Source organism: Schistocerca piceifrons, chromosome 3 (genome assembly GCF_021461385.2).
Source record: "Schistocerca piceifrons isolate TAMUIC-IGC-003096 chromosome 3, iqSchPice1.1, whole genome shotgun sequence".
In the NCBI taxonomy this organism is placed as follows: Eukaryota; Metazoa; Arthropoda; class Insecta; order Orthoptera; family Acrididae; genus Schistocerca; species Schistocerca piceifrons.
Window position 1 is genome coordinate 693,265,922 of NC_060140.1, and position 16,595 is coordinate 693,282,516.

At 43.2% G+C, this 16,595-nt stretch overlaps 1 protein-coding gene across 1 annotated transcript in view; it reads left to right on the forward strand.

Moving 5' to 3' along the window:
- LOC124788973 (ATP-dependent translocase ABCB1-like) overlaps positions 1 to 16,595 on the forward strand; it is a 131,965-nt gene that overhangs the window by 44,111 nt on the left and 71,259 nt on the right. The window contains exon 8 of the mRNA XM_047256262.1: positions 2,301 to 2,312. Coding sequence (XP_047112218.1) covers positions 2,301 to 2,312 — 12 coding nt within the window. The remainder of the gene's footprint in view (positions 1 to 2,300; positions 2,313 to 16,595) is intronic.

Genomic DNA, 16,595 nt, shown 5'->3' on the forward strand with positions numbered 1-16,595 from the left:
AATGATGAGCCCCCCTCCCCCTTCCCCCCCCCCCCCCCCCCAGTGAATGTCACGAAAACATCATCCCTACTCCGGCCTGGGCCGTTCCGACAGTGGCTGCAGGGCATTTGCTTTGAAATGTTTCACCTTGTACACACAAACAGCCATCTATCCGATGGAGAATAAAACGCTATTCGTTTGAGAAAGACACCTGTCGCCACTCAGTGGACGTCCAGTTGCAGTATTGGCGTGCAAATTCCAGCCTTTGGCGCCGACAACCGCAACCAGCAGTGGGCCACGGAAACGAATCAAAGGAGAAAATATAAGTGTCTGAAACAGAAGAGCGTTTAAATTCATGTTTGCACCTTTAATGTCCCTCACTGTCCACGATTTACACTGACGCAAAAAATGTAGCAGCGCCAAGACGGAGTTGTGGGACATAAACGAAACATCATGTCTACTCAAAATTCGCGCCAGTCGCGTAGGAGTGGCACTAGTGGAGCCACTATGAGGATGTGAATCAGGTTTACTTTAAATACACGCTGTACGTCGTGAGCGTTAGCTAACTTTGGAATTCGACGTGATGAGTTGATATTAGTTAAAAATACCTTTAAGGCGACAAGGACGGCGGTATCAGCACCTCACTGAATTTGAACGAGGTCGTGTGATAGGACTACGAGAAACCAGATGTTCCTTCTAAGATACTGCAGAAAGGCTTGACAGGAAGATAGCCATTCTATATCATCGTTGGCAGCGGTGATCACGGGAATACACTATCCCAAGAAGAGCAGGTTCCATAGGGTCATGTGGACTATCGAGAGGGAAGACCATCGTGTTCGGCGTATGGCTCAGGCGCATCGTACTGCATCTGCAGTAGCAATTTGAACAGCAGTTGGCACCACAGTGACACAACGAACTGTTACCTCAAGGACAGCTCCGAGCCAGTCACCCTATTGCATCCATTTCACTGACCCCAAACCATAGCCGTTTGCAACTTCAATGATTTCAAGCGAGAGCTCATTGGAGGGCGGTGTGGGGGTCTCTTGCGTTCTAAGATGAAAGCTGGTCCGGCCTCGGTGCCAATGATGGTGGTGTGTTGGTTAGAAACGGGCCAGTTGAGTGCCTACAACCAAACAGTCTGCGAGTTAGACACATTGGACCTATACCCGGCCTTGTGGTCCGGGGCGCGATTTCATACGACAGCAAGAGCACTCCCGTGGTTATCCCACCACCTTGACTTCAGAATTGTACGTAAATCTGGTGGTTCGACCTGTTGTGCTGCCTCTCATGAACAGCATTCCAGATGGTGTTTTCCAACAGGATAAAGCTCGCCCACACGCCGTTGTTGTAACCCAACATGCTCTACAGAGTGTCGACATGTTGCCTTAGCCTGCTCGATCACCAGATCCGTCTTCAATCGAGCACATATGGGACATCGGATTACAACTCCAGAATCATCCACAACAAACATTAACCGTCGCTGTATTGCAACTGACATCCGGCCCCTGTTCAACACAATGCAAGCAAGCTTGCATGCTTGCATTCGACATTCTGGAGGCTGCAACTGTTATTAATGAACCAGCATTTCACATTTGCAATAGCTTCCTCGCATTTACATTAAACTGTGATGTTTCATACACTTCCAAAACAAATATATTTCCGAAATTTCATTACTCTACATGAATTATTTTTTGATGTTGCGTCTTTTTTCATCAGTCCATATTTTCTTTACGTAATACACAACCCCCTCCCCCTCACCAGCCACTTCTTCGCCTGTCCACAGCACAGACAACAGTTCCACGTGAAAAGTAATTAACTATAAATTTACGAGTTTTACCTCGGTACTTTTGAAGAGACGTAGTTCCCCACAGCTCGAATCGTGAAGTGGTCGTCGATGAGAGTGCACAGCTCACTTATATAGTGGCCTTTTCCCAAGCTGTCATCATATTCGCAAACGATCAGCATCATATCAAAGCAGAATTTTTGTGATTAATAACTCCGCGTCGTCAATTTCCTCAGTTGAATCTCTCATTGCACCATCGATGGCGGGTTTCATAATCTGGAAGGAGAAATAGCAAGAGACAACGACACGAGTCACGACTTACACCTCATGTACTATTCTTGGTCAACTCTTCGAAAGGACCATCCAGTAGATCCAAACAACACTACCTGAGAGAAAAAGAAAGTGAAGCACCCAGAAGACATGTTCGGGTGTCATCGCACACGTACACACCATCGGAGGGAATGTAAATGATTGGAGTTGCAAATTTCCTTGACAACTACAGCGGACAGCAGGGCGCATTAGTGTTGTTGCTGTTTAGTGTTGTTACCAGGCCTGGTAAGGCATATAACGGATGTGAACAGTGTAAATGTTAGGTGATCACTGTGTAGGCCATAAAGCTGCCACGTAGTCTTGTAAGACAGCTTTCTAAGGAAAGACATTTAGTGTCATGAAACCGATAGTGATTTAAAAACAAAGGCCTAAATACAGCTGAAGCGTTTTAATAATATTCAAGAACTTTTATCAGCGCGTGACAGAGTGTGAAAGGAGCCTCCGTGCGGGTCTCCATTTGGCCGGGCGATCAAATCGTGCAATATATACAGATATGCGGGGCTTTCAGATGTGACAGCGCGATCCAAGATTGCATGGAAACGTAACGACAGATATACTGGTCGCCAAGACCTAAGTCGTCCACGTGTGTCCCCCGCATGGGATAATCGACGTACTGTGCAGCAAGCAATCGTAACTTGTCCACGTATGTGCCTGCTATATGAGAACAAGTAATGGAGTCCCTGCAACACCCAATGCCTTCCCGCACCATTAGTCGGAGACTAGCAGCAGGCGGACTAGGAAATTATCATGTAATGCGTAGACCACCGGTAACACCGAAACACGAACGGCTGCGTCTGGAATGGCGACCTGACCGGGAAGCACGAAATGCTGATGAATGGCGTCGCATTGTGTTCAGCGATGAATCATGGTTCTGTGTTACCAAGGATGTCATCGAGTATGGCGTTGACCTGAGGAGAGGTCCGATTCTTCCATTGTTTCGGACAGGCACGGAGAGCCACCCGTTGTGATTACACGTCACTGCTAGTAGTGATTAAGGGAACTCAGAGAGCACAATGATACTTCACAGAGATCATGCGGTTTCATTGTTATCTCTCGTGCTACATTATTGTGGTGCTATTTTTCAACAGGGCAACGCCCGTACAAATGTCTATATTATCTGTCTACACGATGTTGATGTACTCCATTGTCTAGCATTACCAATAGAACACGTGTGGGAGTTGCTCGGACGTGATTTTCGTCACAGTGCCAGTATCCCGGATATCAGATACCAGCTACAATTGTTGTGGGCCAGTTTGCCACAGGAGGGGATTCATCGACTTTATGGCATGCTTCCTAATCTAATTAGTGCATGCATCCAGGCAGAGGAGGTACAACTTCATGCTAGCAGGTCCTTTGTCAATGAGACTTGATTTTGTAATTGCGTGCTCTCCAAACTCAAGAACTTTCTTTTCGTTTCCTCGCCGCTTCCTTATTTGTCAGGTACTGTACGACACTAAGCTAATCACAATACAAGTCGCTGAGGAATGTGATAAATAGGAAGTGCAGGGAAGCTAAGACGAAATGGCTGCAGGAAAAATGTGAAGACATCGAAAAAGATATGATTGTCGGAAGGACAGACTCAGCATACAGGAAAGTCAAAACAACCTTTGGTGACATTAAAAGCAACGGTGGTAACATTAAGAGTGCAACGGGAATTCCACTGTTAAATGCAGAGGAGAGAGCAGATAGGTGGAAAGAATACATTGAAAGCCTCTATGAGGGTGAAGATTTGTCCGATGTGATAGAAGAAGAAACAGGAGTCGATTTAGAAGAGATAGGGGACCCAGTATTAGAATCGGAATTTAAAAGGGCTTTGGAGGACTTACGGTCAAATAAGGCAGAAGGGGTAGATAACATTCCTAAAATCATTGGGGGAAGTGGCAACATAACGACTATTCACGTTGGTGTGTAGAACATATGAGTCTGGCGATATACCGTCTGAAAGCATCATCCACACAATTCCGAAGACGGCAAGAGCTGACAAGTGCGAGAATTATCGCACAATCAGCTTAACAGCTCATGCATCGAAGCTGCTTACAAGAATAATATACAGAAGAAAGGAAAAGAAAATTGAGAATGCGCTAGGTGACGATCAGTTTGGCTTTAGGAAAGGTAAAGGGACGAGAGAGGCAATTCTGACGTTACGGCTAATAACGGAAGCAAGGCTAAAGAAAAATCAAGACACTTTCATAGGATTTGTCGACCTGGAAAAAGCGTTCGACAATATAAAATGGTGCAAGCTGTTCGAGATTCTGAAAAAAGTAGGGGTAAGCTATAGGGAGAGACGGGTCATATACAATATATACAACAACCAAGAGGGAATAATAAGAGTGGACGATCAAGAACGAGGTGCTCGTATTAAGAAGGGTGTACTCTTCAATCTGTACATCGAGGAAGCAATGATGGAAATAAATGAAAGGTTCAGGAGTGGAATTAAAATACAAGGTGAAAGGATATCAATGATACGATTCGCTGATGACATTGCTATCCTGAGTGAAAGTGAAGAAGAATTAAATGATCTACTGAACGGAATGAACAGTCTAATGAGTACACAGTATGGTTTGAGAGTAAATCGGAGAAAGACGAAGGTAATGAGAAGTAGTAGAAATGAGAACAGCGAGAAACTTAACATCAGGATTGATGGTCACGAAGTCAATGAAGTTAAGGAATTCTGCTACCTAGGCAGTAAAATAACCAATGACGGACGGAGCAAGGAGGACATCAAAAGCAGACTCGCTATGGCAAAAAAGGCATTTCTGGCCAAGAGAAGTCTACTAATATCAAATACCGGCCTTAATCTGAGGAAGAAATTCCTGAGGATGTACGTCTGGAGTACAGCATTGTATGGTAGTGAAACATGGACTGTGGGAAAACCGGAACAGAAGAGAATCGAAGCATTTGAGATGTGGTGCTATAGACGAATGTTGAAAATTAGGTAGACTGATAAGGTAAGGAATGAGGAGGTTCTACGCAGAATCGGAGAGGAAAGGAATATGTGGAAAACACTGATAAGGAGAAGGGACAGGATGATAGGACATCTGCTAAGACATGAGGGAATGACTTCCATGTTACTAGAGGGAGCTGTAGAGGGCAAAAACTGTAGAGGAAGACAGAGATTGGAATACGTCAAGCAAATAATTGAGGACGTAGGTTGCAAGTGCTGCTCTGAGATGAAGAGGTTAGCACAGGAAAGGAATTCGTGGCGGGCCGCATCAAACCAGTCAGTAGAAAAAAAAGCTAATCACACGAAAAATCGCGTCCTAAATATTTCCTTCCGCAGCATGATATTTGAAAAAACTACATAACATTTCTAACAATTTTTCACGCTCAGCACATCTAAACTACACAGATACTACGCAAGCCACCGTACGGTGTGTGGTGGAGGGTACCCTGTACCACTATTAGTCATTTCCTTCCCTGTTCCACTCGCATATAGAGCGATGGAGTATGCCTCCGTATGAGTCCTAATTTCTCGTATCTTATCTTCGTGGTCCTTAAGCGTAATGTATGTTGGCGGTAGTAGAATCGTTCAGCAGTCCGCATCAAATGCCGGTTTTCACATTTTTTCAGTAGTATTTCACCAAAAGGACGTCACCTTCCTTCAGGGATTCCCATTTCAGTTCCCGAAGCATCTCCGTAACACTGACGGGTTGTTCGAACCTACCGGTAACAAATCTAGCAGCCCGCCTCTGAATTGTTTCGATGCCTTTCTTCAATCCGATCTGGCAAGGATCTAAAATACTCGAGCAGTACTGAAGAATAGGTCGCACCAGCGTCCTATGTGCGGTCTTCTTTATAGGTGAATCACTCTTTCCTAAAATTCTCCCAATAAACCGTAGTCGACCTTTCGCCTTCCTTACCGCTGTTATCACATGCTCGTTCCACCTCATATTGCTCTGCAGCGTTATGTGTAGATATTTGAACGACTTGACTGTGTCAGTTCTGGACACTAGTGATACTGTATCCGAACATTAGAGGTTTGGTCTTCCTACTTATCTGCATTAACTTACATTTTTCCACGTTCAACACACCAACTGGAAATTTTGCCTAAGCCGTCTTGTATCGTCCTACTGACACTAAACTTCGACACCTTAGCGTGCACCAAGGCATTAGAGGCAAACAACCGCATACGGTGATTCTACGTCACTTGTTTAGGCGTGTAAATTTTGTTTTTCCTCTATTGTAACTATCCAAATCCTTATACATATTTACACCTAAAGGGAATGTCTTCTGGTACCTTAATCAGTGGTCACTTACGTGCAAAGAAAATTGGATGCAACGCTAACAGTTGTCACCATACACTAAGCAATTAACCATTTATCTTTAAACGACGCTGAGATCGCTGGTAAAGAATGGTTCAAATGGCTCTGAGCACTATGGGACTTAACATCGATGGTCATCAGTCCCCTAGAACTTAGAACAACTTAAACCTAACTAACCTAAGGACAGCACACAACACCCAGCCATCACGAGGCAGAGAAAATCCCCGACCCCGCCGGGAATCGAACCCGGGAACCCGGGCGTGGGAAGCGAGAACGCTACCGCACGACCACGAGATGCGGGCGCTGGTAGAGAGTGCTTTACGTTATCGTGCAGGCATGTCAACAGCAGTTCACATATTAGAAGGTCAAAAAACCAACTTTGTTCTGTGAAACGTCACTACGAGCTCGCTCAGGGATAATTCGTGTTTCTGCACTGGGAATAAGCATTTGCCATTACTTTTCTTCCAAATGGACTTACCTACTTTGAATTACGCTTGATCTCTTCCTAGTACAATGGTATCTAATTCCTGGGGAATATTTTCGTTTTATTTACTAGCACAATATTTTCACCTTGTTTGTGGAAGCCAACTGCTCACTTTATGTCTGTCCTGCTTGTGTTACTTGAGCCGTTCTCTGCTTCTATTGACATTATTTTACTGGTAGGGTTGCTTCCGCTTCATTTCTCAGAGAATCTGGATCAAATGGTTCAAATGGCTCTGAGTACTGTGGGACTTAACATCTGAGGTCATCAGTCCCCTAGAACTTACAACTACTTAAACCTAACTAACCTAAGGACATCACACACATCCATGCCCGAGGCAGGATTCGAACCTGCTACCGTAGGGGTCGTGCGGTTCCAAACTGAAGCGCCTAGAACCGCTTGGCCACTCCAGCCGGCGAGAATCTGGGACGGTTCGTCAGACATATGCTCGCCTTTCATCTTCTGGGAAGTAGAATATATGCATTACGAAAATTCCCCGATTCATTGCGATTGGACGTGGTGACAGAAACCAAGAATATTTTATAGCAGTTATTTTTTTCTTTCGCAAGAACTTAAATATGAGGTTGGTCTATTCGTTGGAAAAAATCGTGTCACATGACTACAAAAGATTCTCATTTTTTCTCGTGACTAGACAAGATCCTTACTGTCTTAACGTGGAGTTTTAAGTTGCAGCGCCTTCCGTATTTCCACATTTTTACAGTCCTGGGGACACAATAGTTCCCAGAATTGTTCCCTCTCTTTCTCTCTGCCTCATTATTTTTCGAGTGGTCTTGTTCTAATCACTGTCTTCAAGAAAGCGTATTTGTTATGCAATGATCCGTCCCAGACTTCACATGTTTTGGGCCTTGTGGAATGAGCTTTCGCGGTAGTTAGTTTCTGAAATCGATTTAATTCACTGGTTATTGTATGAAATTTAAGAATGTAGTGTGAGAGTTGCACATAAGGTTGAAATTCGACGGCTCATCTGTCGGAAGTGCATCAAGTCCACCTGGTATCCCCATAGTCAAGTATAGGTTGGCTTTAAAAACCCCAACGACAGAACAATATCGTCACAGGAATTTCTGGTCTTGTCTTGAGATCACAAGTTTTTCATGACAACAGCGAATTTTTTCAAGACTTTAGAAGGTACGCAGTAGTCGTGCTAAGAAAAGTCAATGAGAGAAGTTTACTTGGCAGAAGGTGGGCCAACCCTACTCCAATTGTTCACTCCAGAACCACGGCTTAGATTAGCTCAAACGTTGAACACTGAAGAATTTTTAGGAGCACTTCTGGACAAGAGAAACCAAAGATTTGGATGTCGAACTTTATGTTGCGAAATTGAGATGGTTCAAATGGCTCTGAGCACTATGGAACTTAACATCTGAGGTCATCAGTCCCCTATAACTTAGAACTACTTAAGCCTAACTAACCTAAGGACATCACACACATCCATGCCCGAGGCAGGATTCGAACCTGCGACCGTAGCGGTCGCGCGGTTCCAGACTGAGGCGCCTAAAACGGCTCGGCCACACCGACCGGCTGTGAAATTGAGAGGGACGCACAGCACTTCTACAATTTCGTGATGTGATTCATGGTATTGAGATAAGTGGAGATATTATCCAAGCGGGAAGTAGTGAGAAGTCAGGGGCGGGATTTCTTTAGAATGGCTGATGAAAAATCACTAGAAGACTGTGGTTGAGTTTTGGCCCGCATGTACATTAATGCTTGGTGGAAGCCTTGTGTCGCATCGTAGATTTAATGGCAACATAGTGAATGTTTTGAACAAAGGTACAGAATGTGACCATATAACGTGTTTTTACTACGCAGACTCATTTGCTCTAATTTGTTTGACTTCGGCCTCGAGTGCTCTTAGCTATTAGTACTGATCTGGTTTTCTAGAGATGCAGCGGCCTGGAAAGGGGCGTTAACTGTAGACAGAAAATAGAGTATAACTTATGTACAGATACCTGGAGCAAGGATTTTCTAGGTCCAATCATCGTTCAGATAATCATTACAGGAGTAAAGACTGCACTTCCTTACAGGAGGTGGCTCTTTGCCTGTAAATTTATAGTGTTTAGAGGCCACTGTGGGATAAGGTTGTGTAGCAGAATCATCTGTTATCCGCAAAGACTCTATACAGAGGTAAGTCTGTGCTGTCACGAAGAATAATCTTAGCCCAGAAAGGGGCAGTTAGACAGACATGCGATGTCAGTTCACGAACTTCGCAGAGACTGGCGTTCTGGCGTATCAGGATTCTAACTCTGCCACTCCTGTACATATACTCCACGAGATTTGTTGTTAATAGTATCGACACATTCAGAAGAAACTTCCACATTCATTCAGCGAACAGTAGATAGGAAAACGCTTTGTACATGGATAACATTTTACCGTACCTCCAGATATTTGCAATTTCGATTTTGCAAGCCCAAAGGAATATTGCTCATCATGTCTTTCATGGGTCGCCCAGTGTCACGGAGAACGTCGCATAATTTCCCGTTATAGATGGTGGGAATTTAAGGAGATGGGACCTGGATAAACTGAAAGAACCAGAGGTTGTACAGAGTTTCAGGGAGAGCATAAGGGAACAATCGACAGGAATGGGAGAAAGAAATACAGTAGAAGAAGAATGAGTAGCTTTGAGGAATGAAATAGTGAAGGCAGCAGAGGATCAAGTAGGTAAAAAGACGAGGGCTAGTAGAAATCCTTGGGTAACAGAAGAGATACTGAAATTAATTGATGAAAGAAGAAAATACAAAAATGCAGCAAGTGAAGCAGGCAAAAAGGAATACAAACATCTCGAAAATGAGATCGACAGGAAGTGCATAATGGCTAAGCAGGGATGGCTAGAGGACAAATGTAAGGATGTAGAGGCTTATCTCACTAGGGGTAAGATAGATACCGCCTACAGGAAATTAAAGAGACCTTTGGAGAAAAGAGAACCACTTGCATGAATATCAAGAGCTCAGATGGAAACCCAGTTCTAAACAAAGAAGGGAAAGCAGAAAGGTGGAAGGAGTATATAGAGGGTCTATACAGGGGCGATGTTCGTGAGGACAATAGTATGGAAATGGAAGAGGAGGTAGATAAAGATGAAATGGGAGATATGATACTGCGTGAAGAGTTTGAGAGAGCACTGAAAGACCTAAGTCGAGACAAGGCCCCGGGAGTAGACAACATTCCATTAGAACTACTGACAGCCTTGGGAGAGCCAGTCCTGACAAAACTCTACCATCTGGTGAGCAAGATGTATGAGACAGGCGAAATTCCCTCAGACTTCAAGAAGAATATAATAATTCCAATCCCAAAGAAAGCAGGTACTAACAGATGTGAAAATTACCGAACTATCAGTTTAATAAGTCACAGCTGCAAAATACTAACGCGAATTTTTTACAGACGAATGGAAAAACTGGTAGAAGCTGACCTCGGGGAAGATCAGATTGGATTCCGTAGAAATGTTGGAACACGTGAGGCAATACTGACCCTACGGCGTTTCTTAGAAGGAAGATTAAGGAAAAGCAAACCTACGTTTCTAGCATTTGTAGACTTAGCGAAAGCTTTTGACAATGTTGACTGGAATATTCTCTTTCAAATTCTGAAGGTGGCAGGGGTAAAATACAGGGAGCGAAAGGCTATTTACAATTTGTACAGAAAGCAGATGGCAGTTACAAGAGTCGAGGGCTATGAAAGGGAAGCAGTGGTTGGGAAGGGAGTGAGACAGGGTTGTAGCCTATCCCAGATGCTATTCAATCTGTGTATTGAGCAAGCGATAAAGGAAACGAAAGGAAAGTTCGGAGTAGGTATTAAAATCCATGGAGAAGAAATAAAAACTTTGAGGTTCGCCGATGACATTGTAATTCTGTCAGAGACGGCAAAGGACTTGGAAGAGCAGTTGAACGGAATGGACAGTGTCTTGAAAGGACAGTATAAGATGAACATCAACAAAAGCAACACCAGGATAATGGAATGTAGTGTAATTAAGTCGGGTGATGCTACGGGAATTAGATTACGAAATGAGACACTTAAAGCAGTAAAGAAGTTTTGCTATTTGGGGAGCAAAATAATTGATGATGGTCGAAGTAGAGAGGATATAAAATGTAGACTGGCAATGGCAAGAAAAGCGTTTCTGAAGAAGAGAAATTTGTTAACATCGAGTATAGATTTAAGTGTCAGGAAGTCTTTCATGAAAGTATTTGTATGGAGTGTAGCCTTGTATGGAAGTGAAACATGGACGATAAATAGTTTGGACAAGAAGAGAAAAGAAGCTTTCGAAATGTGGTGCTGCAGAAGAATGCTGAAGATTAGATGGGTAGATTACTTAACTAATGAGGAGGTATTGAATAGAATCGGGGAGAAGAGGAGCTTGTGGCACAACTTGACTAGAAAAAGGTATTGGTTGGTAGGACATGTTGTGAGACATCGAGGGATCACCAATTTAGTATTGGAGGGCAGCGTGGAGGTTAAAAATCGTAGAGGAAGACCAAGAGATGGATACACTAAGTAGATTCAGAAGGATGTAGGCTGCAGTAGGTAATGGGAGATGAAGAAGCTTGCACAGGATAGAGTAGCATGGAGAGCTGCATCAAACCTGTCTCAGGACTGAAGACCACAACAACAACAGACGAAACGATATTTAATGCGGAGTTTTACGTGCACATTCGATACTGTGATCTGAAATTAGTCTAGTGCGATATTTGTTTTATTGAAGTGTATTAACAGGGAGAGTAAAGCACCAAGAATAACCGATACTCCAGCAGTGACTGAGCAGCGCTGCTGTACGGCGGAAGCAGTCAGCGCGGGCCAGGGTGGTGCTGTCGCTGCTGCAGTACTCGTTATTCTTCCTGCTTTACTCTCCCTGTTAACACATTTGGAGAAAATAATTATCGCACTAGGCTAATTTCAGACCACTCTATAGAATTGGCACGTAAAACTCAGCTTTAAAATCATTTTGTATGTAACGGGATACAAACGGACGCTTTCCTAGGATACTGTGTGTCGCATTAAAGACTTGATGACCAGTAATTGTTTGCATGAAATGTATTCGTAGTTGCGAATACCGACAAACATCATCTGTATAACGGAATGATGATAATGAAAATTTGTGCCGGACCGGGCCTCAATCCGGATTTCCCACTTACCGCGAGCGGTAGCGGAGCACGTTTCACGGCCAACCCAAAATTGCATGCATTTTCGAAGGAACATTGCACAGTACTTGCTAACAGCACAGGCACAGTAATATCGTATAGCATATGTTTGGGTTGACTTGAGCTAGACATTCCAAAAACGAAATGCAAATATCTACCGAAACATAAGAGAAAATGCGCCTGGCGAAACGTAGGACGGACGTCCGCTATTTGGAACAGTAAACTAAATACTAATTTTTAAGAGTATGCATTAAACCTAATAAAATTGCCCATATTCACTACAGAACCACTAGTAAACGTAAATAGTGAGGAAATATGCATAAAACAAAAAACTCAAAATTGTGAATGACATGCTACCTCTGTGATCGGTGCGTCGTTGCCGCGAAGGAGCGCCAGCTATGTGTGTGTATAAGGATGCGGAGTGCTGGGCCCGCAGCGGGCAAGGCAGTCAGTCGGTGCGGGCTCGTGAAAGAACTCCCCCAAGGACGCGGTTACCGTTGGCTATGGTTGGCTGGTTTGTCCAACATACATACTCTGTTCGGTGTTCCGTTTCATGGTGGCATTGCAGTTTGGATTAACGCCCAGCTTGATTGGATTACATGTGTCGGCGACAAGAGTAAATCGAGTCTGAATGCTCCTTTGCTGCAAGGGCAATTAATTTTCATACTTAAACGATACTCCATCATAGATTATGTCATTTCTGTTAACTGAAGTGTTTCGGATAAGACCAGACTGGTTGTGCAGTGCAGTGCTTCATAAGACAGAAGTGTTACGTCAACTCCTGTTGTGTCCGAACGCATGGTTCAAATGGTTCAAATGGCTCTGAGCACTATGGGACTTAACTTCTGAGGTCATCAGTCGCCTAGAACTTAGAACTACTTAAACCTAACTAACCTAAGGACATCACACACATCCATGCCCGAGGCAGTATTCAAACCTGCGACCGTAGCGGTCGCTCGCCTCCAGACGGTAGCGCCTAGAACCGCACGGCCACTCCGACCGGCTCCGAAGGCATGTGGCCTCGTTAACTAGAGTAGGTCTAGTGCAAAGTTTACTAAAGAGAAATTGAGTTGGTTCTGTAAAACGTGCCACTGTGGCTGTATTTGGTAATAAGGTGCCTGCCGTGTGTGTATAAGTGGCACCGCTACATTGGAAAGCTTACCGTCCATTGTATTTACTGGTTGAATATTCTGGCGTGTACTTGTGTTCAGCGACGGTACTGAAGTATATGTTATCCTTAGGTCACACATTGTATTTTTTTGTAATATTTGGTAGGTTCACTGGATGCCTTATGTGCATATCAGTTATCTTATGAAAATATTTCTTACCGTTATTATTTAAAGTAACTGTTTTACATGTTTAAATTAACAAATTTTAAGTTAAGCACTGAGTTCTACACTGAGTTTTGGTATAAGATGTATGCGACACTGCCGAAAGAGAATCTTGTGTAATCAGGTTGTCATTTATTTAAGGTTATTGGGTAGTTAACATTCATCTTAACATAAAAGTCCCGCTCCGGGTGCCCATATGGTAAGGAGGTGAAGGTCATTAAAGTTAACTGATTCGATTCTGTGTAATCTGTTGTATTGCCAAAGGCAAATATTGTTCTCTTTACAGAAATGCAACATCTAGTGGTATACAACTTGTATTTAGTGGCAAATCTGAAACTAAAGCGATATCCTGCGGCTGCAAAGGCATCGCTCTACATCATTCTTTATTCGCGTACTGAGCGGTCTAGTGGAAATTGTCTGTGACGTCTTGCCAGCAGGCCAGCCGGTCACCTAATGAAAGCCGGCTGTGGTGGCCGTGAGGTTCTAGGGGCTCAGTCCGGAACCGCGCGACTGCTACGGTCGCAGGTTCGAATCCTGCCTCGGGCATGGATGTGTGTGATGTCCTAGGGTTAGTTAGGTTTAAGTAGTTCAAAGTTCGAGGGGACAGATGACCTCAGATGTTAAGTCCCATAGTGCTCAGAACCATTTGAACCTTTTCAACCTAATGAAAACTAAATTTCCTTTAAATGCATAATTGTCTGATGTAACTTATTGACTGCTTAATCTGTTTTATGAATTTATGTAATAAACCCTGCACTCATTTAACGCAGAACCCGCACCAAACCGTCCTGTGGTACACTATGAAGCGCTCGTGTTACAACTTCCTTAAGTACTCTTCACAACGGCGTGCACTATCAGCAAGTTTCATTTTGAAAAGACTTCCAGCAAAACAGAAAAAAGTTAAGTGACTATCCTCAAGTCTTGAAATTTAAATAGAAAGGTTTCCTTATCGTAAACTCCCGTACAGGAGTTCCACACGATAGTTGAGAACTTCCCACTCTACTCAGAATAGAATTTTCATTTTGCTGAAGAGTGTGTGCTGACATAAAACTTTGATTAATAAGGCCATATTTTTGCGATAAATGTCAGTAAGACCAAGTCCTCCATCTTCAGATGTGCCTTTTCCAGATACATCTACAAATTTCACTCGTGAGGTTTTTTGCTATTGCCTTGGGAATCGACAGGACTTCTCCTACGTTCACTACTTTGGACGGAATAGCACAGTTGATTAATATTTTGCATAATATTCAGATTCGTAATTTAATCTAACATTTAATCCCCTCGAATATAGTTCGCCATTTTCTTCCACGTAAAAGTTGTCGTTTGAGATAAAAGTCACCCCCAATACCGTATGATGATCAACCAACTTCATCCTTTACAACCGTATGCTGTTAAAACAGTTGAGGCTGAAGAATGAACTCTTCTTGTCATTTATTTTAGCACCTGTCGCGCTACAATAAAGGCGTACAGTTTCTGTGAGACGTTTAACGTCTTCCCTACTTCGTATGACAACGTCACTAATATTTGAATGGCCTCTTCGTTATCAAAAATCTGCAACAGCGATTCTAATGCAGCTATATAAGGTAACATTGATAATGGGAACGCCACTGATAATTCTAACTGGTTGGATGTGGTGTCCATTTATTCAGATTTTCGTTTTGATACCTTTCACGATGATGTTCAAAATGCCCACGTAATTTTCATTAAAACCCATATGCTTTATCAAAGGAAATAAATACTGGTGAGTGACCCTGTCGAAAGCTTTGACAAAATCTATAAAAAGGAGTCCTGCTTTTACTATGATCTTGGAAAATATTGCTGTAGTATCTCGATGCGCTCTCAGTGTCTTGAAAATACTTCGACAGGAAGGCGTGTGTGATGACATATATCTTTTGCAAGGCTAGTCTAAGTCTTTCTTTCACCGCCCGCGCAACGATTTTACTATCGGCATTCGTAAGACATATGGGTCTCGTTTTGGAAAGGTCTTTGACTTCAGTAGTTCTTCCTTTAGGAAGCAAGACAATTACAACTTCTTTGAATTCTGGAAGAACAGTTTCCTTTCAGGACGTCATTCACTACTTCTATAAAGGTGTTGCCTATAATGTGCCAAAAAGCTGCATAAAACTCTAAGGGCAATCCGTCGGGACCTGGTGCCTTCTCGACGGGGACACTTTTAATGATGTCCGAAACGTCATCGCACGACATTTCTGTTGTTAGCTCCTATTTTCTTCTTCGTTTATTATATTCTTTAGACCACTTTTCATCAGCAGTTTCCTCACAAAACGTGGTTCAGACTGACTGTTAGCATATAAAACCTTGCAAAACCTACATGCCTCCGTTAAAATATCTTTGTGTTGCGTCAGATCTCCTTTGTCTTCTGTTCTCAGACTCTCGATAAAATTCCTGCTCCTGTTCTTTTCATGTTGTATCGAATGGAAGAGTGATGTGTTTTCTTCCTGCACAACTGACGTAACATGCGATTTAATCTCCAGGCCCCCCAGTTGCGCTTAAGACTTATGGGTTTAGCCTTAACCTTCCGTATATTCATTAAAACATCTTGGCTATTCGTAAAGCTCCTGCAGACACGTTTAATAAAATTCAATTGTATCTTTCAACCACCTTGCTCTTTCTCTTCCATAACCTTTCAAGGCAGATCGTAGCTTCCTTTTTGTACATAATGTCCACCAGGTTACAGCATTCGGTAATTTGTGACGCAATTGGAGAGAAGCTTGCCAAGTACATTCGCTCATCTAGATCATTTTCATGCAGCACGTTAATGTTTAGTTTCCATGTAGGACGACACCAGTATATTTTTTGTTTAACTAATCTGATGCTACACTTCACTGCTAAGTGGTTGGGAAAGGCTGCAGGTATCGTTTCGACAGCACTAAGTTTGTGTGCTAAGTTTCTGGTAACGTATATTATACCGATCCTGTTTTGCGCTGTGCAGCGAAATACGTATATTTCACTCGCTCCGTTTCTTCTTTTTGGAGATTTCTTGGGAGATGGCGAAGTCCTTCCTGCGTGACGTGACATCATCATCTCGTGTGACTTCTCCCCGTGCAAACAGGTCCATATTATACAAATTTGCTGTATTCATTTCCTCGCCATGGTTTGAGTCGTGTCACTTCTTATCCCCCTCTTTTCCTTTCCCTTTGTTTCGTTACATATCGTTCGGAATCACATAATTCCTGTCCTGTTCTTCATTCGCTGTGTACTAGCGGGACGACTGGTTCGATTACATTTCCGGGGATACTCTCCTCATGGGATAGTCCGTCTGAGGTTTCC